At 35.9% G+C, this 26,044-nt stretch overlaps 1 protein-coding gene across 1 annotated transcript in view; it reads left to right on the forward strand.

The window, feature by feature from the left end:
• The first annotated feature begins 9,443 nt into the window (after positions 1–9,443).
• Positions 9,444–26,044, forward strand: part of Dpit47 (DNA polymerase interacting tpr containing protein of 47kD) — a 63,543-nt gene continuing 46,942 nt past the window's right edge. Inside the window, exons 1-3 of the mRNA XM_081752124.1 lie at positions 9,444–9,811; positions 16,192–16,368; positions 21,607–21,724. Coding sequence (XP_081608250.1) covers positions 16,234–16,368; positions 21,607–21,724 — 253 coding nt within the window. The 5' untranslated portion in view covers positions 9,444–9,811; positions 16,192–16,233. The remainder of the gene's footprint in view (positions 9,812–16,191; positions 16,369–21,606; positions 21,725–26,044) is intronic.

Raw genomic sequence — 26,044 nt, forward strand, 5'->3', positions numbered from 1 at the left:
ACTCATTACCAACCTTGTAAGTAGCATGGAAGTACAGTGCAGAGCATGCATCACTGTCTGTGGTAATCACAGAACCTTGTAAGGACCACTTAGTACCTTCTGTAATATCTGAGGAGACATCATGAATCGAAGTGGTTTCAGCGTTGACTTTGAATAAAAGTGTCATTTTTTCTCTAACCATGTGTTTCTTTGTATTGCTTCCTGTATCATACTTTCTATGCATGGTTCAAGTTCCACCAATCTATGCCACTTAATTTCGCAAGTGACATAGCACGCGGAATTTACTTTTGTCCTAAGAGTTTCACAACAGTGTATACTTAAGTACATATACTAGCAGATGTGTCCGAGTTACATGAGGAAAAATAAAGTTTAATGAATAAAATCACAGAAATTTTAGTGTTATACGAAATAACTTCTTACCTCCTTTAAAAACGGGAAAGCTGGAATACGTGATTGTTCATTCTTATTTAGGAGCTTATAATCAATAATTCACGTCTCTGACTTGGTGGGATGAAGTGAATCCTTATTCAACATTATGTGCTTATAAGATCTTAAGTTAGAGCAGTATAGGAATTACTGTTTCTTACTTCATGAGCAAAGTGTTTGCATCCTGGATTTCACACCTCCAACTCAGGTCTTCAACCATAGCTTAAAACAGAGTAGGGCAAATTTTGGGCGGCTAACTCGAAATGAAATCTTTCAGTATTACTTCACGTCGCACGATTTTGCCCTGTATGCTAAAGGAAACGGTGACGTTGAGAATGAATGAAATGTTGGGATGAAGTAGGTGGGAGGAAACTAGAGAACCACGAGAAAGTCCACATACGCGGTGTTTCTGTGCCACAAAGCCCAGTTGGCACCAGCTGGGATCGAATCAGAGTCCTCACACACCAAGGGTGAAAGCTGTGCCACTGAGTCACAGCGGACCCGGGGCTAGGTCGAGTCCACTTTACGTTCATAGTTTCGTTCTACATAAATGTTACAATTATGAAGCCTTCGAAATGCATTAAACAATTAGCTCGATTTGATTGTGGACTTATATTAATAGTTTCTGTAAATTTAAAACTGATTGCAAAATGAGTCCGTAATTTTATTAGGTGAATATAAAATATACTCCGAGCACAAAACAAAACTATCTGGAATTGTCATGAGAGAGAGAGAGAGAGAGAGAGAGAGAGAGAGAGAGAGAGAGAGAGAGAGAAAGGAAATAGCGTTGCAACCAGAAGAGTAAAGTGAGAAGTGTATTTATCTCACAGTGAACTGCTTTGATGCCAAGTGGTCTAACTCAAATTTTAAAATTTCCAAGAGTGAAAGTTGAAGCTCAATATCTCATGAACAATCCATATTTCTTTTATGTTGGGAACCAAAGCCATAACTACTGTATGTAGTTTATTGTTTTATTTAGTGTTTAAAGAACTCCTTTTAAAAAAATACCTATCTATACAAGTGAAAGATACCTGTACTAGTTCTTGGCATCCAAGCAGTCGATTTATTGTAATATATTTTGTAAAATAGTCTCGTATCATAATAGGCCTATGTGATGTACAATAAATGTTTCATTATATATTATCCGTAACACGTGGTTGGGTAAGTGAATAATCCAGAATCCGGGCCGGATCCAGGATTGTCTGAGGGGGGTACACCAATAACTAATAAAATAACCAATCACTGAAACTCTTCGAAGTTACATGTGACAATATTCTTTACCCCTGACAACACTGATGCATAGAATGGAGGAAAGTATTTTAAAGAGGGTCGTAAGTGATATGCACGAAAAAAATTTCTTCTTTCGTCCCAGTGGCGTAGGGAAGGGGGGACCTGGAGGGCCCCCCCAAAGAGGTCCGACAATGTACTTTGGTACTTTGATGTTTGTATTTTTTAATATATTTTGATGTTTATATATTTTTTTGTTTGTAATTTTCCTATATGTACCTATAACAGCACTTGCCCCCCCCCCAAACACACATCCTGGCTACGCTACTGTTTCCTCCTGATTTCTGTTTTCTTCCCTACTTGACTAATGCTATATTGTTTTCCTTGGCGAATCCTTTCCCTTCAAACTTTTGGAAACCCTTTTTCTTAAACTTTTGCAAAGTTCTGTTTTCTTTTAAGCCCCAAACGGAAACATGATGGCAGAAAGTTTAGGAAAGTGCTGGCATTTTCACTGCTAGCTTCTCATTTTATATAGTGTATATTTACAACAAAGGGGGAGGGGGTGCATGTGCACCTTTGACCCATCCCCTAAATCTGGCCCTGTCCAGAAGTTATGTAGCCCTATTGCGGTCATGGAAATAAAAACACAATAGTTATAACTGCTAAATTACCATAGACTGCCAATTGCTCACTAAGAGAATTTATGATGTTCACTTTAATGCAATGGTTTTATGCAAACTAGATAATCAATTATTATTATTATTATTATTATTATTATTATTATTATTATTATTATTATTATTATTATTATTATATTTGAAGTAAATCAAATATCACGACATTAATTATTAGTTTTAATTACCTGAATTGAGCTGAAAATTAAATGTTGATCTCGAAAGATTAACTATTAAATTTATGCGTTCTGTACCTTTCTAAAGTAATAAATGCTGGAATTGGTTTCAAGGCTGTTCCTGAGTGAAAATTTTCTTCATGATAATATTAAAAAATTATAGAAAAATTTTCGAGACATTCGAGTCGAGTCGAGATTTTTACGAGCTGTCTCGACTCGACTCGTGTCTCGACTCGAAAATTCGAGTCAAGAAATACGTTTGTCTCGACTCGTCTCGAATTTTACAAGGTGTGTCTCGACTCGAATCTCGACTCGAATTCGAGTCGAGTCGAGTCGAGATTCGAGACATGTCTCGACTCGTGCGCATCCCTAGTTGGAACTTAATAGAAATGGATGTTAATTGTTAATTTGTTTGTTCTTTAGAAATAAATGACTGATTTTAAGATATTGCAGAAAAATGAACAATTTATCAATAATGTATGACTACTAATGAAGTATTCAGTAAATATAGGCATACACTTCTCTGCTTTTCCACTTGTGTTCCACAATATGAACCCTCAGGCCCGCAACCAGCCACAGAGGTTTGGGGGGGCCAAGTCATTAAAAATTCTCTTGCACATATCTAAATTGTTTTTTGTGTTGAGGTCTGGAGGGGGCACGTAAAGTTTAGGGGGCAGGCCCCCTAGCACCCCTTTAGTTGCGGGCTGTGAACCCTAGGTGGTATACTTTAATGAGTATATGAATATGTAGCGAACACGCGGATATAGATTTTAAATGATTTGAAAGTGTCCAGCACCAAAAGATCGAAGAGCAAATGATTTTTTTTATTTTCTAAGAAATAGTAAAAAGGATGAAGTTTACAGTCATATTAATGGATCAAAAGGTTTCTTTAAATATTTATTGTATCTAAACAGTAAACACTTTGTTAGATAATGCCTACAGGACATATAAAAACTATAAGCACAAACGATCTAACAACTGTAGTAAGTTCGATCTTCCCTCATTGGGGATAGACCTTGTGCACGCGTGCTAAGATACACACTAGACTACTGAAGATGTACATCTATTTATCACTTTCTCTCTATCTCTCACTATATATATATATACACTGGGTGGTAAGAAACTACTTGAACAAACTACAGGAGCTGATTCCCGACACCGAAACTAGCAAAAAAGTCCTGTGGAACTTTAGTCAGTGAGGGATAGTTTCGGCGATATAAGGGGCAGAAATCGTAGGAAATGAATTTCAGAGGGCTGTAATTCAAAAACAACACAACACAGAGAGTGCGGTGTAGAACATGACACTCGAAGTCATACCTGCTCAATTGAAAAATGTATGTTTCAAACCCTTCTAAGATGTGTGAGAGGGATTCCCTAAGGGAACATGGGAATTACTTGCCAGATTATAAGGAATCCATAAGTTCATTTGCGGAATACCTCGCACACATCTTGCGGAGGTTTGAAACATATTTTTCAATCGAGCAGGTTTGACTTCGAGTGTCATGTTCTGTACCGCACTCACTATGTTACGTTCTTTTTGAATTACAGTCCTCTGAAATTCATTTTCCCACGATTTCGGTACATTATATCGCCGAAACTAATCCTCACTGTCCGAAGTTCCAGAGAACTTTTTTTGCTAGTTCTATATATATGGCTGGGTTTAGGGGAACCTTTCGTTGTAAATATACACTATCTAATATGAGAAACTAGCATTGAAAATAGCAACACTTTCCGAAATTTTATGCCATTATTGTCCCGTCTTGGGCTTAAAAGAAAGCAGAGCTTTGCAAAAGCAATAGTTTAAGTCGATTTTCTAAAGGTTGAAGGAAAAGGATTCACCAAGCCAAATAACATAACATTTGCCAAGTATCAAAAAAAAAAAGCCAGGAGGAGAGAGGAACATTTTTTTTTCCTGCATAACACTTGCGAGCTTCTTGAAAATACTCCCCTCCGTTCTATGCATCTGCATTGTCAGGGGTAAAGAATTTTGTCGGATGTCACTTTGAACAATTTCAGTGATTGGTTATTTTAGGAATTATCGATGAACACCCTTAGACAATCCTGGATCCGGCCCCATATATATATTTGTGTGTGAATGTAAAGGATCTTGCCCCCAAGCTAAACCTGAAATGACGTCCCTGCTCGTATTCCAAGGCTTGACAGATGGAAACATAAGGGGGAGAGTTTCCTTCTTCCCCCAGAAGTTCAAGAAGAACCACTTTAAACTCCATTACTGCTTGTTATGAGTTACTAGTGTTCAATTCCCGTATGTCCCTGGTTCGGGTTGTCATTTTATGAGAGTAGTGGCTCAAGTTCCTGTGAAGGAACAGCCATTTTATGAATGTATCAGGATTCGATCCTTGTACGTCCCTGTTCGGGAAGACATTTTATGAGTGTCTTGGGTTCGTGCGCTGCAGTTCCCTAGGAGGGCTTAGGCATTCATGACAATCCGGGATTCGATTTTCTATGTTTTGGACGTCTCCTTTAGACTTCATAGCAGTTCGGACTTTCTACCAAAGCCGACCATATAGCCACTGGACAACATGGTTCAGAGTTCGGGCCAGAACATTCTGGGAAACTGACATAAAAGCTGGTTCTAATTGTGTTCTCAATGCCGATACAATTTAATAATGCGAAAATTATTATGTTGCATAGGCATTAGTTATTTATGCTGGAAAGAAAAGTAAATTAAAATCTCTTAAACTACAAAATATAAATTTAGACTATGATAATTATTTTGATAAAGGATATGCGAAATTTCACTTTTTACTTTAATAAACAACACTGAAACTGCACAAACACACATTACATTACATTTTGACACTTTGTTTTAAATAATTGAATATGGTAATACAATTTAACATTTGGCTCAATTATTCTTATTGCAATCGCGGAAGACGCGGTAGTTGCGAGCCACCGATTGAACATCGTACGTTTTTTATTATTTCGCACTTTCACTTCTCACTGACTTTGATGCTGGAGAAAAATTATTTCTGGCGGTTCCAGCGGGATGTCCTTAAGGTCGGAGGGATGAATTTCCTTACTTTCCATTTTATCTTCTTTTGGGTGGTCTTGAAGTTTTTCCATTGCGCACTTAACTCTTTGCTTTCAAGACGATTTTAAAAGTAACAATTACAAACAAATGTTTTAAGGCTTGAATTTTTCTTTTTGAGGCAACATTTTCATTATCATCAACGCACCATATATTTAGTATTGGATCATCGTTGCACCATACAATTTTTAATGCGCTAAACACTATAATTAACTACGTAAGAAATGTACCATAGTTCGCGCAGTGTTGTTCGTCTGCTCATCCAGAGCTGGCTGGCTGGTTCTTTTTTCCATCTCTCCGTGCTTCTACCAAGCAGAGAAGCTCACAATGCAAACTGTTGATGTCAGAGCTAAAAATAACTATGGCAACCTATAGCCAGGAATTTTTGGAGACGAAGTTTGCTCCCTGTGTTGAATTTTAGCACCGTATTTGGAGAGACAAGAGGGTTCACCGAGACTTCCGACGCGGACGCGACACACACATACATATGGATATTCGTTTGTTTACTGAGAGAAAAAAAAATTAAGAGTGCTTTTATACGAGGTTTACTTAAAAAGTTAAAATTTTCTTCATTAATATTAGATGAGCTGGTTACATTGTGTATCGCATTTACTGCTTGTTCACATATTTTGATATTTTACACCTTTACAACATTTTATACTCTGTTTCTTCTACTACTTCCCTACTAGATTGCCCAAAAGGTTTTATCAACAGGAAATTAATTAATTGCAGTTGAAAAGGAGATGTCGCAGCAAGGTTGAGAAACTTGTTAGTTTGTTTTTCCACTTAGTTACAAATCTTATCAATTTTTCCACATAGTTACCCCGTTAGGGGTAGGTAATCTTTTGTACTCCCAACTTTAATGATGCAATACCATATCAATCTTTATTTACAAAAAGAATTTGTTTCAGTTTTCTAAATAAGACATGAACAATTTAAAACTTATGCCATTAATACCTTACTATGCCTATTAATTTGAATGAACTGTATGTTCAGCTTAAACAAAGATGTTGCTAAATGTGACCTGAACATAATCGTTGTGTTGAAATGCTTTCTTCTTCTTACCCAACCAAATTTTAAAACTATTCTCTACCTTGTGAGAGCTGATTTATACTTTTATAAAGTTTCTTCATCACAACTGCATCTAGATATTCTATCCTTGGTCTTCGTCTTCTTGGTTTACCTTCTGCTTTTGTCATTTATCAATACAGTGATCTAATCAAAATGCCGATTAAGATGTCCAAGCATGCTGTTTCTTCTTTTCCCTATTATCTTCAGGATCTATCGTCTTTCATAATAACCTTTATTAATGATGGTAGCAGAACCAACTCTCAATCTGTCATTTACAAAACCAAATCCTGAGTCGCTTATTTCGTTATATTCATTAAGACAATCATTAGGGCAACCCAAAAGCATAATAAGCATAACAGCAATTTACATACTATATGGTTGGTATCGTGAACCTGGTTGTAGTTGTCTAAGAACACAGTGTCCAGAAGAAACTAATTTTAAAAGCATAATTTTAGAAAATAAAGCATAAAGCATAATTTAAAATATATAGCAAAATAATTCTTGGAAAATTCTGTTTAACTGCAAGTTCAACATAGTAAGACTAAGAATATAGTGTCTGAAGAAGGATATGCTAGATATCCGAAACAGTTACAAGTTATAATTTAAAATAAAATGGGTTTTAAGCTTTGGTCAGTGTATCTTTTGTTTAAAAAAAAAAGTTCAACATGTTGTATCAATATTTTAAAAACCAATATTTACAATGCAAAATTATTGAGAACACAACAATGCAACAATGAAAAGCTCATTTTTTTTCTGTAAACTTTTCGGTGTAATCCTTTGACGTGGAAAGAAAAAAAAAGGAAAAGAAGAAATTTTCCGCCAACAATGAATAGTACACAAGAACTCCACACTATATTGTTATGTGTACCTCTTGAACTTAAGCACTTTCTGTACTTTTTGGTGTCATCTTTTACTTTCCCTTTCTATATATATGCACCTCTAAGACTAGGGTGATCAAATCTTCAACTAGACAAAACGGGACAATTTTTTACGTTTGGATAGGTTACTTCCCTAAATATATATTTTTGCCTTTCCGTTCTCTCTCCCTCTTTCTCTCTCTCTGTGTATCTCTCACAAAAAGGGCAAATTTACACTTTTTCATTTTAAAACCTATTGAAAAGGCTGTGGAATTAATTAAATAACAAGTAACTATCAGCAACTAACAAAAAAATGAAACTTTGATAACATTGCTAAAATATATAGAAAACATTCATCAATATCTGTTAATCAACAAAATCTGTCAGTGGCAGAATTTATAACAAACTACTCTGAGCATCGGATTCCAACTCCCTTTATTTTCTTTTTCTTACTTTTAAACATTATTTCACTTACAGCTAGTTTTCTTTTTACTTTCACTTTTAAAAGTTCTATACTTTTGTTCCCCTTTCGTAAATGACGGTGTGTTACATCTTACATGGAAACACTGTACTGTACTGGTGACAGCGCCTCAGTCTTCCACCGCCCGAAACATAGAGTAAAAACAGTTTGTTTTTCATAAGACTTTCAGCCCCTTGCACTGTCGTTTGCGGAATGGGTGTCTTGGAGGGAAAACAGGACAGCCACCACATCCAATATTGCAAAGGTCATAATGACGTTGCTCAGTAATTAGACATATTAGAATATATTTCTAATCATATAGCTTTGAAAATAATAATATTAGTATTTTCTATGGTTTGTGATTAGAAAATAGTAATATAAATTAAGAAATTTTAGATTGGAAAGCTTTCTTGTATTTTATGTACGTAAATACGGGACATTTTGGCGTCCCGGGAAAATTTTAAGGGGCACCGGGAATGGTAGTGAAAAAACGGGACAATCCCGTTTTTACGGGACGGTTGGTCACTCTATCTAAGGCGCACACAAGTGATACAAGAAACTGACTCGAGTAAAGCATATCTCTTTACAATGTATTAAGTGGATAGTTCATTAAATATGAAAAAGCTGGTTGCATAAAATATTAATAAATAGATCAATATATTTAGAATATTTAATGTATAGTAAATATTATACATTATACACGATTAATGTGGAACGACTATTAAAATTAACAATAAAGCATACTAAAGCATAATTTGGAAATATATATCATAATTACACACAAAAAAGCATAATGTGGGTTGATCTAATAAACATATATCTATATGTGAAACAAATTTTCATTGACTACAATGGATGGCATTTAGTATCTCCCCCAACTCGTTTCATGGTTCCAGAACCGAGTATCTTGTATTTGTCTAAATTGTGATAAAGATAGAAATACAAGGGCCCTGGGCAAGGGCGCCGATTTCTCTGTAAATTTCGGGGCCCATTCAGATGCAGAAAGCATATATGAGGATTTTGAAACAAAATTGCATTCAAATTATTCCAAATATTGTTAATTTACAAATAAATTGAGGGGGCCCACATGAGCTTTGGAGGGCCCGGGCCCCTTCGGACCCTCCAGGATCGGCGTCCTTGGCCCTGGCTGGTTCTAACTCCCTTCGCTAGCTGTCCCTAGCTCAGCTATATTTTGTAAAGTAAGTAACACTGTAAATCTTATAACTGCAAAATTGGGGGAGATACTAAATGTCAGCCGGCTACAATAACCTTTGCAAATTTGAGGTGCGTAGCCACGGGTGCCCACAAGGGGGGGGGCTATGACGCAAACTGCGTCATTGAAATATTTGGGGGGGTTAAAAATCTATATAAATATACTTGAGGGTGTGTAAAAATTAATCGAAAAGATTTTTTTCCCATGGAAGAACACCTATGGATAGACAATTGAGGGGGGGTGCGTCATGTATATAAAGGGGGTGGGCACCACTGGCGTAGCGTATGTGATTCTCGAGCATAATTTTAGTGAATCGTTTCGTCGTTTGAATTACCCGAGAGGAGGGTGATTATGCTGCCCTTGCTCAATAGATGTTCACTCTGGAACATTAGTGCGAGATGTTTTGTTGCGAAGAAGGAACTTTAAATATCAAATGTGGCTCTTAAACATATGAACTGAAATGAACATATTGATCTGAGTGCGGAGGAAAAAAATTGCTGGAAGTAGAATTTGTTGAGGTTTAGATATTCATATCATCCTGTACAGTATTATTTTCGGTTAAGATTACCTTTAAAGACGCCGTAACGTGTAGTTTAAAATACTACTTTTCGGTGCTAGTGTAGATTTGGCGCACCACATTTTGGAATTTTTACAGGTAAAATTCAATACTTTACATTGGAAAGACATGTTTATAAAAGATAAATCGTGCAGTTTTACTACACGGCCCCGCAGGGGTTCGTTGGGTTCTGTTCTCGACATAAAATGGGCAAATTAAAAACTTCCCTAAATTTTTTGGGACCTTTTACAACCTCTGGATCCGTATAGTAAAAATGCACCGAAAAGATTTCTGCAGGCGACAGAAATAAATCCAAAATAATACATCTGTATTTTACAAGTTTTGGGTTACTGGTGTAAAATGATTACAACTGCTTTACGACGGATAAAATAAGGGCATTTGTGCTGTATCGCCGGACCAACGAAAATAGAAAAAAAAAATTACATTACGGTAAGTTACGTTACATTAGGTTACGTTGAGTTCCAAGTCAGTTACGTTCAAAACAGGCGTGTAAACCTTTACAGTTTGTAATAGAAAAAAAAAAGACAAACCAACTTGTACTAGGTTGGCACTGAAAAGCACAAATGGTATGGTATAGAGTTAGGGCAGGGCGAAGCTGGTTGGTCAGCCGGACAACTCTGAGTGCGTCCGAGGGGAACACGCGCGTAGGCGGTAGTATTGTAAACAGGTGCGTTTTGGCAATGATACGTATTTCTGTAGCACTTGTCATACGCTATTTATTCCGAAGTTGGTCGTCCAGATGGTTTCTGGCAACAAGTAAAGTTGTCAAAAGTACAGTGGTTTCCTTGTTCCTCTTCTAACAACATCTAAAATTGTTCTTTTCCTCTCCGCCATTTCTAACACCCTCTCATTCGTTTTCCGCTCGACTCAGCTAATTCTCACCATTCTTCTCCACACCCACATTTCGAAAGTTTCTAGTCGTTTTTCATATTTTTTTCGTAATATCCATGTTTCTGACCCATCCGTACAATACTCTTTACGAAGCATTTTAGGAGCCTTTTTCACTGTCCTATAAAATAGATTTTCTTTCGCCATTCCTATCTCTGCTTTTATTTCACGTTCACATTTCATATCATTACTAATAATACTGCCCAGGTTTGAAAACTAGTCACCTACTTATTTTCTCCCCTCTTACTTCTATATTTGACACCGACCCCATTTGTGCCAATCACCATTGCTTTTGTATTGCTAACATTTATTTTCATCCCATATTCTTCACAGCCCTTCCTCAAGGTTTCTCTGACATCTTATTGATTTTCTCTTGAGATTCCACAACAAGCGCTATATCATCTGCAAACCGTATGGACCTACTAACTCTACCTCTTATTAAAATGTCTTCAATTTGTAGGCTCTCTTTCACTATCTCTTCTAAATAGATATTAAATAATGAATGCGAGAGACAGCATCCCTATCTAACTCCCCTTCGAATTGTACTCTCCTCTGTCATATCCTCTCCTATTCTAACAATTACTTGTTGGTTCATATATACGTTTCTTATGGGTCTTCGAACTTTCCATTCCAACCCAACTTCCTTTAGAACTTCTAATAACAATTCACTCTTTCCCTTTTTCTATAAACCTTTCACCGATCACCCTTAATAATCCAATTGCTTCTCTTGTGCCGTTACCTCCCCTGAACCCAAATTGTTCCTCTAAGTTTTTCATTTGTTTTTCCATATAACTCTTTTTAAAATTCGAAGCAAAATTTTTGCTGCATGAGATATGAGACTAATAGTTCTATATTTCTCATATCTCTTTGGGTTCGATTTCTTAGCCATCAGTGTCATGATCGTCGTCACGAAGTCTTGGCCATTCCCCTGTTTCGTATATTTCATTACAGAGTTGGTACAATTCTTTTTTTGTCCTTGTCTCCCATATTCTTAATGAATTCGATTGATATATTATCTTTCCCGGTTGCCTTTCCATTCCTGATCTCAGATATTCTTTTTGAAACTCATCCCGAAGAATATTAAACCCTTTATCGTCGTCGCCTACTTGATTTGGTACTTCAACATTTAGTCCACATAGTCTATCCCTATACAAGTCCTCAACATATTGTCTTCATCTTCCTAAGACCTCATTTCTCTCGCTGACTATTACTGCTATCGTGATACCCTCTTATTTCCTCCCCAGTTCCATAGATTTCACCTATTTGTACATTTTCTCGTATTTACCAACTCTTTCCAGTTCTTCTATGTCCTAGCATTTTCTTTTGTAAAACTCTTCCCTTGCTCTGTATCTTTCTCTTCGCAGTTCGTTGTTTAACTTCCTATACATCTTTTTACCCTCTTACGTTTCAACCTGTTTACACGTCTTTTTTTTTTTTTTTTTTTTCAACATCTGTTCTGTTACCGATGGTTTCTTAGCCGTTTGTGTTCGCGATAACGTACTACTACTTCTGCAGCCTGCTGTATGCAAAGTTTAATGTGCTCCCACCGTCTGTTACTATCTTCACTTATCCCTTTTTCGTTTGGGTATTTATCTTCGAATTTCTCAACGAAAAGATTTCGTCAGCATAAAATTATGATCAGAGAAAATGTCATCCTGAGAAGGGTCTTCGCATTTTTCAAGTTATTCCGATACCTCTCCTGAATCATAACATAGTCTATGTGATATCTTGCGCCGTATATTGGAAATTTCCATGTATATCTTCTTCTCTTGAACCACGTGTTTCCAATTACTAATGAATTCTGTCTACAGAAATTAACCCGTCCCTCTCCCCTTTCATTTCTTTCGCCTAAACCATATTTGCCTACGATACTATCTTCCTGTTTTTCCCCCATAACTGCATTGAAATCTCACATTATAATTACAGATGCACCCATCTCCCTCTATAATTTCTTCTGTTTTCTCGTAATTTTCCTCGACTTCTTCAATTGTATGCGATGTCGTCGGTGCATATGTCTGTATCACTACTAGATCCTTCTTTTTTCCTTTAAGTCTTAATATCATAACTCTATCATCAACGAATTCTTCTTTGACTACCTTCTCTTTTAAGCGCTTACCAAGAATTATTCCTATACCATTATGACCACCCTTTTCGTTACCTGAGTAGAACATTCTATGTCCTTCACTGTTCAACACTTCATTACCTTCCCATCTAACTTCACAAACTCCTACCAAATCTAGATGATTTTGTCTCATTTTCTTTTCAAGATTTTCTAATTTCCCTCCTCGTAACATGATTCGTACATTCCATGTCCCTATTCTAAACCTTTTGATTTTGCATGTCTTCCTTTTCCTATTTATCTTCCCCACATTGTTACTTTCGCGTCCAATAGTTCTTCCCATGCCATCACCCTCCCGGGGATCCTAATGTTGGAATATTGTACCTTCGGAACTATATTTTGACCTGCGAAATATCATTGTACATATGTTTTCTTTCTGTTGTCACCAAACTAAGGAAAATAGAGTGGTGGTTTCATGTTGCCTTCCTCCCAGTTATTAAAGTCACTTTGACTACGCCTGGAACTACTGTCCAAGTTGCCGTACCAATCACTGTGATTTCCACCAACTTGGCTATTGGAGAACTGCTGCCTTCTCCCAGAACACTCTTTGTCTGGCTACTCTATTTAGACCAATTCGGCTATTGTGGTAGTGAATTACCGCCGACATAGCTCTAAATTTCGTTGTAGCACGGAATGCTCCCCCCCCCCCTCCGACACGGAAGTGTCTTCGTAAATGTGGTGTTTATCGAAACAAATTTTAATATTCATAAGTATGTAATTATTAACTTTTTTTAAAAAAATACAAAAATTAAATCAATATGTTTTAATTAACATTAAGAAAATTATTAACAGTTCGTCTGATTCCTTCATTTCCTAGCTTTCTTATATAATACAAAAATTAGATCAACATTAGGTCAGAAGTACAAGAATCGTGAACAAGCGAAAAATCAGTTTATGACGATGTTAGACAACAAATGCCACAAACGCATTAAACTATTTACTTTAGATGAATAAATAAGATAGAGATAGAAAATATACAGATAAATGAGGTGAGATAAAGATAGAAGTATAGGAAATGTATATATATCTTGATTCGCGCTTAGTTTTCAGTGCCTAGCTTACTTTATATGTCGTAAATTGTGATTTTTACTATGTACCTTGCGCCCAAACGTCTGGTGCCTAAACGGCTTTGCGCCCAAACGGCAGCGCCGAAACGTCCGCGCCCAAACGTCCTGTCCCGCCCTATGTTCCCAGTCCCCTGCGTTTTTTCAAATGTGAACACTTCGGGAAAACCAGTACGTTGTGTAATGCGAGTGCTGTTCTTTGTGCGAATTGTGGCCAGGGTAGTCATGGTGTGGAGCCCTGTAAGCATTCAAGCCCTTTTGTGTCGACTGCAAGGGCGAACATTCTGATTAGTGTCGGGACTGTCCAGGCTTTCAATGTGATAAACGTATCCAAGTGCTAATGATTGTTAAGATTTCTGCTGCCGATGCTAAGCGTTGCTTAAAGCAAAACAACCCTTCCTCGCTTTCTGTGCCCTTTGCTACTGCTGCACTTATTTCTTGCAAATCTATGGCATCCTAGACGTGGGACTTCTCCACTCAAACAGATCTTGTTCCCGATCAAAGTCCAGAAATTCTGACCCCAGTAGTATCGACGAGCGAATCCCCCTAAACCTCACGTGTTTCTGTTAGTGATGTCGAAACATTTTTTTTTTTTTTTTGACACCAGTTGCATCTACTAGCAATCCCCCCCCAAACCCCAAGTGTTTCTTTTAGTTGTGGTCTTTGGAGAATTCCAATTCATTGCCACCCACATTATATGGCCGACCTAAAATTTAGTCAGTATATATGGCAACTCAATGATACGGTTCTTTCTCCGAAAAGAACAAAATTCACACCTGTTTATAAGCCACCTGCAATTTCTTTGAAATCTGGCATGGTGGAAGACGACCTGATATATGCCGAATGGATGGTGGTCGACCCATATAGTAAAATTCACCTCAAACGTTAATCTTTGTTCGTATTATTACAATTTATTGTTATATGTATTATATATTGTTACTATCATTCCTATTTGTTAAATTTATATATTTTCTCTAGTTATCATTACTATTTATTGTTATTGTTATATATTTGTTATTCTCATATGTTTAGTAATTTTTTATATCGGATTTGCAGTATTTTTCCCTTATATTTTACTATATTTATTTTTAAATTTTATTTAAGGTAGTCCGTTTTTGAGCAGTCGTATTGGTTGTGACGGGAACAAATAGCTACGATGCTGATGTTACCATTAAACCTCAAATCAACCAATCAATCGACAGAAGTGAGCTCACTGCCACTGAGCCACCGTGTCCCCTGATTACTTAATGTGTATGAACGTTTGTGATATATACAATATTCTGTTCGAGTGAATGAAATCAGCGAAAGCTAAACAAGCCTACATTAACGAAACCTAAAGGACTAAACTCTTCAAACATATGTTTTTATGAATTTCGTTTTTTTCTTGTGGACTTTAGAAAACGTAGGAAACGCAGTAGTTTTATGTTGTAATCTTTTGTAAGTGCCCCACCAAGTGAACTTTGTGGTGGACAAACACCATGTGCGTGGGTTTTCTCGGGGTTCTCCCGTTTCCTCCCACTTAATTCATTCCACCATTTCATTCATTACTCATCATCACCGTCTCCTTTAGCCTAACCGGCATAACCGATTTGATTTCACTTTCTTTTGTAAGTGTACTGTCGTACTAGATTCAAAGCTGGTGAGAGAAAATTACAGATGCTTGTATGCTCAAAACACTATTTTTATAAGGTTGTTGGAAACAAAAACTTAATGTTTCAGAATTATAACACATTTAGTACATAATGAATTTCTGCTAATATTCTTCTTGTTCAGTGCGGACAAATTGTGGGCGCCAGATCGCCATGGCGACTGGAAATACAAGTCTAATAATTTAAATTCAATCCATGTAGACCCATGTATTCAATTGGTTTGTGATTCTTACAGTTGTCACGTATAACCTTGTTTTATTTCAGTTAAGGGTGATAGTCACTATGTAATTAACTTTTTCGTTCTAATGCGAACAGCTTAATGAGCAATCTTATCAATAAACTCAAAGGTAGTCACTTTTGATCTTCCAGTTTCTTTCAGATCGTTTAAAAGGTAATGCTAATTTAAAAATTAATATAATATTAATAAAAATAATACTATATTTTAAATGACCTATAAGAATTTAGAGAAGCAAAAGTGGGTACCTTTGAGTTTATTGCAATAAACTTGTTCACCTGAGTTCAATCTTGTTTTCATTGTTCCAAAATCCTAATTGTAAATATCCTGCTTTAGTTAAGAATATAAAATATTTGGCCGATGATTTCGCGTAATTCTGTCGTTGTAAAACAAATAAAACTTAAAACACGGTATTGAAGATATGTATGTTGTATTGAAGATAAAAGGTTTTTATATTACTAGATAACTGTAATTGAAATTCATATTGTTATCTGTCGTTTCAGTGAATGTGGAAACGCTTATAGAGATACGGTAAACAGATAGCAATGAAGAAATGTCAGATGACAGAAGAAGAAAGGGAGCAACTAGCAAAGTCTCTGGACAAAGAACTTGATGATTTTATTGATGGACTCGAAAAGAGGGCATACACAGAAGGATGGCCAGAGGACAGATGGGAAGAGGTAAGTCGAAATTATATTGGCTGATTTGGACTTGAAACGTGTCTTTTTCGGCAATGAGCCTATATGAAATATGTTCGTACGTATAGCATAACGCGGGATCCAGACCACATGAGCTCCTATCTGGAATCTAAAAAGGAGCGTATGCCAGTCATATAGCCAAAAGGAAACTGGGAAATAATGTTAGTGTGATTGACCCTAGGATGTCCTTTGACTTAATGAGGGTGGTCCAGGTTCGGTTTCCCTAATCCATGTTGAGATAAAACAGACTTTTATAGATAAATGAATGTAATTACATTTGATAATTACAATACTCACTTGGATTTTTAAAAGAGCTGTTATTTTTTGAATATAACATCATGTAAGTTTCGTCCAACCCTCTTAATGGAGATGGTCAGTCGTTCACAAAAATTGCCCATGACTCGGTGTAAGAGTACCGGAGTGATGGCGGAAATTTTCTCCCGAAACCTGTGCTTCAGTTCCTTCAGTGTTCGCAGCCGAACGTCTGCAGTCGAACTCTACACACACTGTCTTTTAAATACCCCACAAGAAAAAGTCAGAGACGGTCAAGTCCGTGGGTCTTCGGGATCATGGAACATTCTCAAATCGGGAATCACATTTTCAGGGAACATGGTCCTGAGCGTTACGATCGGGTGTCTTGCCGTGTGGGCCGTTGTACCATCTTGTTGAAACCATACAGATTCCAGATTAACATTTTTCTGTTAATGCTGTGGAAGCATTAAATTTGTTAACATGTGTGTATATTTTTCCGTGTCACAGTAACAGGTTGCAAACGTTCATCCTCGAAAAAATATGATCCAACAACAGCCGTAGCCCCGACACCACACCACACGACAAGTTTTTCACTGTGGAGGGGCTTTTCATATAACTGACGTAAATTTTCAAATGCCCAATATCTAAAGTTCTGTTTATTCACATACTCTTTCAGAAAGAAGTTCTCTTCGTCTGTTATGAGAATTGAATCAAGAATGTTCTGGCTTTGATTAATTAAGTGCAGTATGGCCTTGCAACATTGCACTTGCACTCTTTTATATGCCTCCGATAATTCGTGCGCCACTCTCATTTTATATAATTGACACTTCAAAACATTCGTCGAACACAGCTCTGAGGAAAATTCAGTGTAAGAGAACGTCGCCGCGCTGAACGTCTGGGACTTGTAAGAACTGTTTCTCGCACGCATGTGATGTTTTCCGGTGTACTGATTCTTTCCTTATGTGCTCATATAGCCTCGCTGCTGAAAGGGACGTTAAACTCAAAATCAAATCAATCTTTTCTCATGTGGATGTGTATTGTCACCTACATTATCACTTGTGCGCCACTCTTTCTTGGTCTCGACTTTAAATGATTGCGTAAAGTCCTCCTTGTGGGTTAGAATTCTTTTTCGTTTACACATTTGCTATAAAAGAAAAAGTAGTTTTGTTTGTTGTGTGTCTATGAGCAGTCCGAAACATAATGACTTCCTTTTGCTATTCTGTAGTATCTTTGCTTTGATCCATCTTGATGATCTGTTTCCGTACAACTGACTGGCATACTCATTGCTTAATGGTAGTGCTAATCGAAATCAGCGGTGGTGAACCATTTAATTACGTTAGCAGTGAAGCTCTATCTGTAACGATAGAAACGAAGTAATATTAGTTCTAGAAGGTTGGATGGCTTTTTTGTCCGGTGTGCTTCCTTGGTAATATATTGACTTATAACGATTGTTTGTCTCTGGAAAGGAATAAAAATAAGAGTTATCTTTGATCAAATGAATTAATTTCTTGGTGTTCCTTCAAATGTACTGACTGCGTGCATTGTGAGTGTTTCAGTAAAAGGTAATTGTGCATTTATTGTAATAAAATTTAACTGTCACAGTTTTACGTTTAAATATTAATCAAATATTGTTATAATTCATGCTTTCATTCAAAAAATGTATAATATAACCGTTTTCTTAATAAATTTTATTTTTATTATTTTCTTTTTTTATTAGTACTGTAGACTTTCTAAATATCACTTAATTACAAACTGTTTAGGATGCTATCACGCAATTTTATTTCCATTGCATCTATTAATAACCTTCTATATCCATTAGTGGATCTGTATGTCAGGTGTGATATATATATATATATATATATATATATATATATATAGTGAAACCTGTCAACTTGGCCACCTCTCTAAGTTGGCCACCTGCTTATCTTGGCCTAGTTCGTCTTGAACCTGCATTTTCCCATAAGACATTCGTTACTTACTACTCTATAAGTTGGCCACCTGTCTATCTTGGAAGTTGGCCACACTGAAGCACTGTTCACCCTATGATGATAATGATAAATTTACCTGTGTATCTTGGCCACGAAAAATACAGTTTTGTTATTTTTCTTAACTCTTTCGAATTCTCATATGAGAGGCAGATGTTCTGTATTTGTGACTGGACACAAAAGAAGCAAAGATTCGCACGATTTGTTCTTGGAGGTCAATGGCCAGAACACTACCCCCATAAAAGGGTGGTGAAGGAAGATGTGAATAAGAAAAAGCACGTACAGGAATTCAGGAAATGGTTGTACGCATTTGTTTACCCTGTCTGTTTTGGTAAAACCATTAGCTATATCTACTCCTTTCATCAGTGGGAAGCTTTAGTAATTCCGGAAAATTCTCAAGGTTAAAGCTCAATTGTCATTTATAGGCACCTGACTGCATGTCAAAAGGTAGCGGAGGTTTTGAGATATGAATTCCCTCAAGATTTTTTCAAAGCATCTTTTGCTCCGAGGGAAACACTTCTAGTTCATTAACAAGAGGTAGTTAACTACAAAATTAGAATGTGCGTATCTGCCAAAAAGAATAAAGCAAATATGTCTAGAATGAACCACCATTCAGTAACAACTGAAAAGAAGTCATATAAAATGCACATGAATTTCTCAATTTATAACTTAGCTTTTCTTGTTTTCAATCTGAATAACCCAGTGTGCTATGATATCAATTTCAATAAACTGCGTACCTACACTTCTATTTCATGGTTGTTTGTGTTATTGTGTTTTCAATCCGAATAATCCAATGTACCAGACTAGTTTTCAGGAAGAGAAAGTTATGCATATATATTAAACATACTATCAAGAGCGCCGATCCTGGGGGAACCGAGGGGTCCTGGCCCCCCAAAGCTCTTGTGGCTCCTATTTTATTTATGAGTATACAATATTTGGTATAATTTGAGTGCAATTTGTCTTAAAATCTTCATACATATACCTTCTGCATCTGAATGCCCCCCCCTCCAAATTTACAGAAAAATCGGCGCTCTTGCATACTATAGTAATATTTTCTAGTACTGTATATATTTATGATTACTCTATATACATTATTTATAAGTAGCTGTCGTGCCACTGCTTATTAAAATTTTACAGTCAAGTAATACTAGAAATCCTATTCTAAAAATACACAAATCACACTTATTTTCTGTAAGTTGGCCACCTGTCTAAGTTGGCCACTTTTCAATGGAACCGATGGTGGCCAACATAGACAGGTTTCACTGTATATATATATATATATATATATATATATATATATATATATATATATATATATATATAGAGAGAGAGAGAGAGAGAGAGAGAGAGAGAGAGAGAGAGAGAGATAGATAGATAGATACACACACAGGGTTGAAGGAATAATCGAGAATAATGTATTTATTAGTCGGTAGTGTCACCTTCAAAATAGTCCCTGTGCTTCAACACATTACTTCATTCGCTGCTGCCACTGTTTGTAACGTTCCTTGTAAGTCTCTCCTTTAAGATTCTCTAGTGCATTATCCGTTTTTTAAATTCTTTTTAACCTCATTAACGGGCGTAAAATGTGTTCCCTTGAGTTTAGATTTGATTTTCGAAAACAAAAAAGTCACAAGGTGGTGTCACAAAAGTCATCAAGCGAATATGGTGGGTGGATGTTTTTTGTAGCCAAAATTACTATACGTATACTGTCTTGTGTGCATTGTCCTGATACAACATCCATCTACTTTTCCACAGCTGGGGCTTTTTTTTAAACATTCTCACCAAGTTTTTCCTGCACCTGATGGTAGTAGCGTTGACTTATTTACAGTTTGTCCTTCAGGAACTCAATTAATCATCACTATCCTACGAATGTCAAAAAATACTAATAACATAGACTTAAATTTAAACTTTGACATTCGAGTCCTTTTGGGCTGGGGGGAGCTGGGACACTTCCACTGCATGATTGTCTCTTTAGTTCTAGGTCAAAATCCAAGTGTCATCGATAGTCACAATCAAATCCAACAAATTGAGTCATCAGTCCTTTCCAAGATGTCCATACACAATTCTTTCAGCACTGTCTTTGATCATGTGATAACACTTTGGAAACCAGCTTAGCACAGTTTATTCTCATCTGTAGTCCTCCCTTAAATGTGTCTAACTGACTCCTTGTCCAAGCTCACAGCCTCAGCAATTGCTCTAACACTCAATCTGCGGTCATTTCTAACAACACGACACAACGGACATTTTCGATATTTGTTTCAGCCACAGAAGAACGCGGCGACCTGGTCGTTCATCATCACAACTCTCCCGACTCTCCAAAAACCTTTAGTGCCATCTGAAAACCTGTGTCCTTGACATGCACACTTCACCATAAGCTTCCTTCAATATTTAAAATGTTTCAATAGCAAATTTTCGAAGTTTTACAAGAAACTTGATGTTTTCCCTTTATTCTACTTTCACGCTTCTCATTTTCAGGCAACGCATTGACACACATGTTCACATATTAATGCTTATCTCGCAACTGGCTGGGTCAGATGAATCCAATTCATGGTGCTAGGGAAAGTAGGTATGGTAATTTGCCTGCAAAAGCAATATGCATCAAATAAATTATTTTTAGTAATGCAGCCTCAACCCCTCCTTTTTTTTTTTTTTTTTTTTGTATCAGCTCGTATAACGGACACATTTTCAAACAAAATTTTGTTTTTCTTTTAGTACATATTTGAAGCGTAAGTTTAAATAAAATAAATAAAACAGGAATGAAATACGAAAACAATAAGTTTGTTTAATTACATAGTTATCTTACTTGTTTTTCCATTGAATATATTCTACTGAGCGTTTGCTTTGGGAGTGATGAGATAGCTGAAATCTGGGCAAAAAGTAACTTTGTATAATTATCCTCTGAGGCAGAGATTTAATCAGTAATTAGCTTGAAATTACAAATTGTGAACGATTTAAATTCTTTTTGATTTCATTTCAAATGTAGGAAATGGAAAAACATCCCTTTTTCATGACAAAATCACCAAAAGAAGGCGAAACATTATCTCCGCTTTTAGAAGGAATTCAACAATTGAAATATGATCCTGATGAAAACACACCTGAAGGTAAGTTTTTGCATTATATGTGCTTAAATTTTATAATTTTTAGTGGATTAAACGAATGTGCGTCAATTGCTCAATTTCATGTTTCCTTTGAAACGTTTCTTGTGTGCGCTTAATGTTTCAATATAATTATTGATTTCTAGCAACAACCGTATATCGTGGTAGGAATAATATAGTATATATATATATATATATATATATATATATATATATATATATATATATATATAATATTGTAAATGCTTACTAGTATTCCAAAATTTGTTGTAATTAAAAGTGATGTATTATATCATCATAAGTATTCTGCCATTATTAGCAGGTCACTAGCCACAAATGAGAAACATTCATACATCGCAGTCTTCAGCTAACTTCTTTGCCTTCTTGTAGGAATTTCCTGTTTTAATATCGTCCGTAACTAATGCTCTTGTATTTGGTGCGTGCAGTTTCGGATTTGATTCCCGGTATGGACACTCGTTCGGAAAGGTTTGAAAGCGTTTTCAGGACAGCCATCCTGTAGATACACAATGCATTTTCAAAGAATAAGTGAAGTTACTGTTGGAAATATCTCTGACACCCGACTGCGCCATGTAAATGTGTTTTGTAGCTTACTGTACAGTTTGCAAAGATGGATATGTAGATAAAACCTGTACTAGTTCGAGATATAAGTTTTCGAACCGTTTGAGCTAGGTTCGTTAGTTTTGCATTTAGGCCACGTCAAAAGTGTTTTTTCAAATTTTCGGCAGTCTTTTGCTCTGAAAGGAAGTTTCTTCGCTTATGTTTTTTAGAACTTTTTCTTTCCATTATTTGCTTGATATAACGAATCATCTCCCGTAGAATCAGTAAAATGATTCCTTTTCCTACTTCCTTCGTTCCACAATTTCATTTATCATCATCAGTGCCGTCTTCTTAGTTTGGATGCATAATCATGGGACGTTAAACTATTTAAAAAAAAAAAAAAAAAAAAAAAAAAATCCGGTTTTACTTCAGATGAAATACTATACTGACACGGGAAGGTCCCACAAGTTGTCGCTCAAGCATGATTGCCACATAGCACATCTGATAAAGCAATGTGAAAAATAAAAACGAGCAAAATTTAAGGCGCTATGGACCAGAAGGATAGGAGCTATGGGGCTTCAAAATTTGAATATCTAAAAAATATATCATGGAATTATGTACGTTTAAAGTAAATATCTTGAAAACCGATAAAGCAATCAAAACAAAAGTTGCATAATGTAATGAGAACAAAAGGCTCTATCGAAAACCACACACAGTGTTGCCAACTCAGCATAAAAATATTTTGTTTGAAATAGCACCCTATACAAGTGTGCACAGATTTAAAATGCACTATTATCACTAAACTTAACAGTAAAGTGTAGTGGTACTGTGTTGCACACTGTTGGAGCTACGTGTGCTAAAAATGTTCAATGGAGAAGTCTGATATGTGGCGACAGATGGTAATAAAGGAATGCGTTAGAAAAAAAGTGAGGGTTTTGCATTATACTTTTGTATCCCCGGTGAATAAGCAGACAACTCGCGAAAACAAAATGATACAAACGATGAAAGAAATACGTGTTTTCTAATTCTGTAAACTGGTTCTCCAAATTATCTTATCAATATTTGGAAGAGTACTTTCTTGGTTTATTTCTTTCGTATTAAGTGACATATTCTTTTACTTCCTCTCCTACATACCATATAATTGTGTTTGTACACTGTAATATTACTATATATACATTGGAAATATAATTATTTGATTACTACCTCATTTCGTTTTTAGTCGGCCCGGATAGGCTAGACAACCGACATACTAGAGTTCGCGGGTTCCAATCCCGCCTCGGACATGTTTTTGTTGTACTTTTCACTTTACATTTCATTGTTACCTTTCTCTTTCATAGTGGTTCGGGTCTCATTTTAAACTATAGGTCCCGTCATATATAGCTTTGGAGCTGACACAGTAAAAATGACATCACTCAATTTCGTTTTTCAAATGCATCAATATTTTGTGACACTGCTTATATTTTGCTATGTTATACTATCGGTGTTATGCATTTGAACTAAATTAATAGTATGAAACCCAGATTCCTTTATTACCACTTGTCACATATCAGACTTCTCCATTATACATTTTCCGCACACGTAGCTCCAACGATATGCAACACTGTACCACTACACTTTACTGTTACGTTTAGTGATAATAGTGCATTTTAAATCTGTGCACACTTGTATATGCTGCTATTTCAAACAAAATATTTTTATACTGAGTTGGCAACATTGCTTCATCTATGGCAACACTGTTTGTGGTTTTTGATAGAGCATTTTGTTCTCATTATATTGAGCAACTTTTGTTTTGATTGCTTTAATGGTTTTCAAGATACATTAAACGTACATAATTTCATGATATATTTTTTGGATATTCAAATTTTGAATCCCCGTAGCTCCTATCCTTCTGGTCCATAGCACCTTAAATTTTGCTCATTTTCATTTCTCATGATGCTCTATCAGATGTGCTATGTGGGAATCAGATTTGAGCGACAACTTGTGGGACCTTCCCGTGTGAGTAGTATGTCGTAAACTACGTTTATCGCTATAGAACAAAAACGGTAATGACATGAGTTTCTTGCAATCGATTCATTGTTTCAATGGTACTTAACATCACCATCCACAAAACTCTACGGAACCGGAATTGGTTGAAATTTACTAGTACCCAGTTTCAATACTGATTTCCATAGAACTGAACGGTAATTGATAGCGACCAACTTTTTTTTTTTTTTTTTTTGGAATCGATTCTACGTCTGAATAGAACTTATCACTGACACCCACAAAAACAAGTGGTTGAAATTTACCTGTATTTCCGGTTTCAATACTTATTTCCATAGAACAAAAATGATAAGAATATCGAATAGCGATTTTTGACACAGATTCAGTTTTGTCTCGACCCTTATCTGTGTGTTGGTGAAAAATATATGATTTCTGATTACAACAACGATCGCATGATGTACAAAATGGAAATAGATATCAATAGGCAGTATTTTGGTATGGATTTAGTACTGCAAGAATAGGTTTCATCCGTAATTTTATTCTTCTATTGCAAACGGAAGTGATAGGCATTAGCACTTCCGGTTTAAATATCAATCTCCATAGAACAAAATAGTTCAAGATAGCGAGTATTGCATTTTAACATGGATTCACGTCCGAGGAATAGATTCTGTCTTTGATGTTATTCCTCTGTTGCAACCGGTAGTTGTAGATGTATTGCTTGAAGTTTAAGTATTGAATTTTATATAGTTTGAAAGTCTTCTATAGTTGCATACTGCGCAACGATACTCACTTGTTTTGTAATAATTACATATCATGAAGTGGCAGACTTTAAGTGTAAATGTTTAGTATAACTTAAAATATTTATTTTTTCGTGAATAAAATTAATCTCAGTTCAATTTAGTGATCCATTCTGTTTCAGTTTACTGTATATTGTGTATAATGCCAAAATAATAAGTGAAAATTTTATATCACATACTGCTGCTGTAGTTCCCCAATGTACAGTGTAAAGGAAATCGCGATGGATAAGTAAAGGCTATCCAAATGTGTACGTGTAGATTGATAATCATAGTGTAGCCTGCATTTTTCAGATCTATCAAATGTTTACGTTACTCCTACACCATACCTTGAATTTGAGTGTAAATAGGTAGCTCAGTAGTAGAACACTCACGTTTGGTCGAGGTATCCTCTCTTCCATCCCAGGCTATATAGGTTTGTCGTGGGCTACAATGCAGCCTTTAGTTTAACCGGGGCGCTCTCGTTTTTAGCCACATTTTTATTCAGTTGTGTCATAATCATTTACTCTCATTAATCATGTGTCTCTTTTAACCGAAAGGATATAATCGTGGAACGTTAACTATTTTTTTTTTTTATTTTATTTGCTTTCGAGAGTATACAGTACGGAATGCTTTTCAGAAGCAGGAACGCAGTTGTATCCTTGAACGTTGGGTTTCTGATAGTAAAGTTGAAAATATCGTAGAATATTTTGTATATCTTCCGTAAATCAGGGACTTCTTTTTGTGTTTCTACTTGTTAATAAAGATTGTAACTTCATAAAAGTAGATGGAATTGAATGGAATACACGGACAATAACTACTAAAAATTTTACGTTACGAAAAGAGGAGAAAAAAATTATAGAATTGAGCAACATTCTTCAATTAAATCAAATGAATTAACGATATGATACGATGCATCAAGATAAAGTGCTGAATCTTTTATTAACGAATATAGAAAACAATATTCTACTATATCCTTTAATATTGCATCATTAACAAAAGTCATTCCTTTGGG

The sequence above is a fragment of the Thermobia domestica genome, chromosome 3 (genome assembly GCF_964235325.1).
Source record: "Thermobia domestica chromosome 3, izTheDome1.hap1.1, whole genome shotgun sequence".
Lineage (NCBI taxonomy): Eukaryota > Metazoa > Arthropoda > Insecta > Zygentoma > Lepismatidae > Thermobia > Thermobia domestica.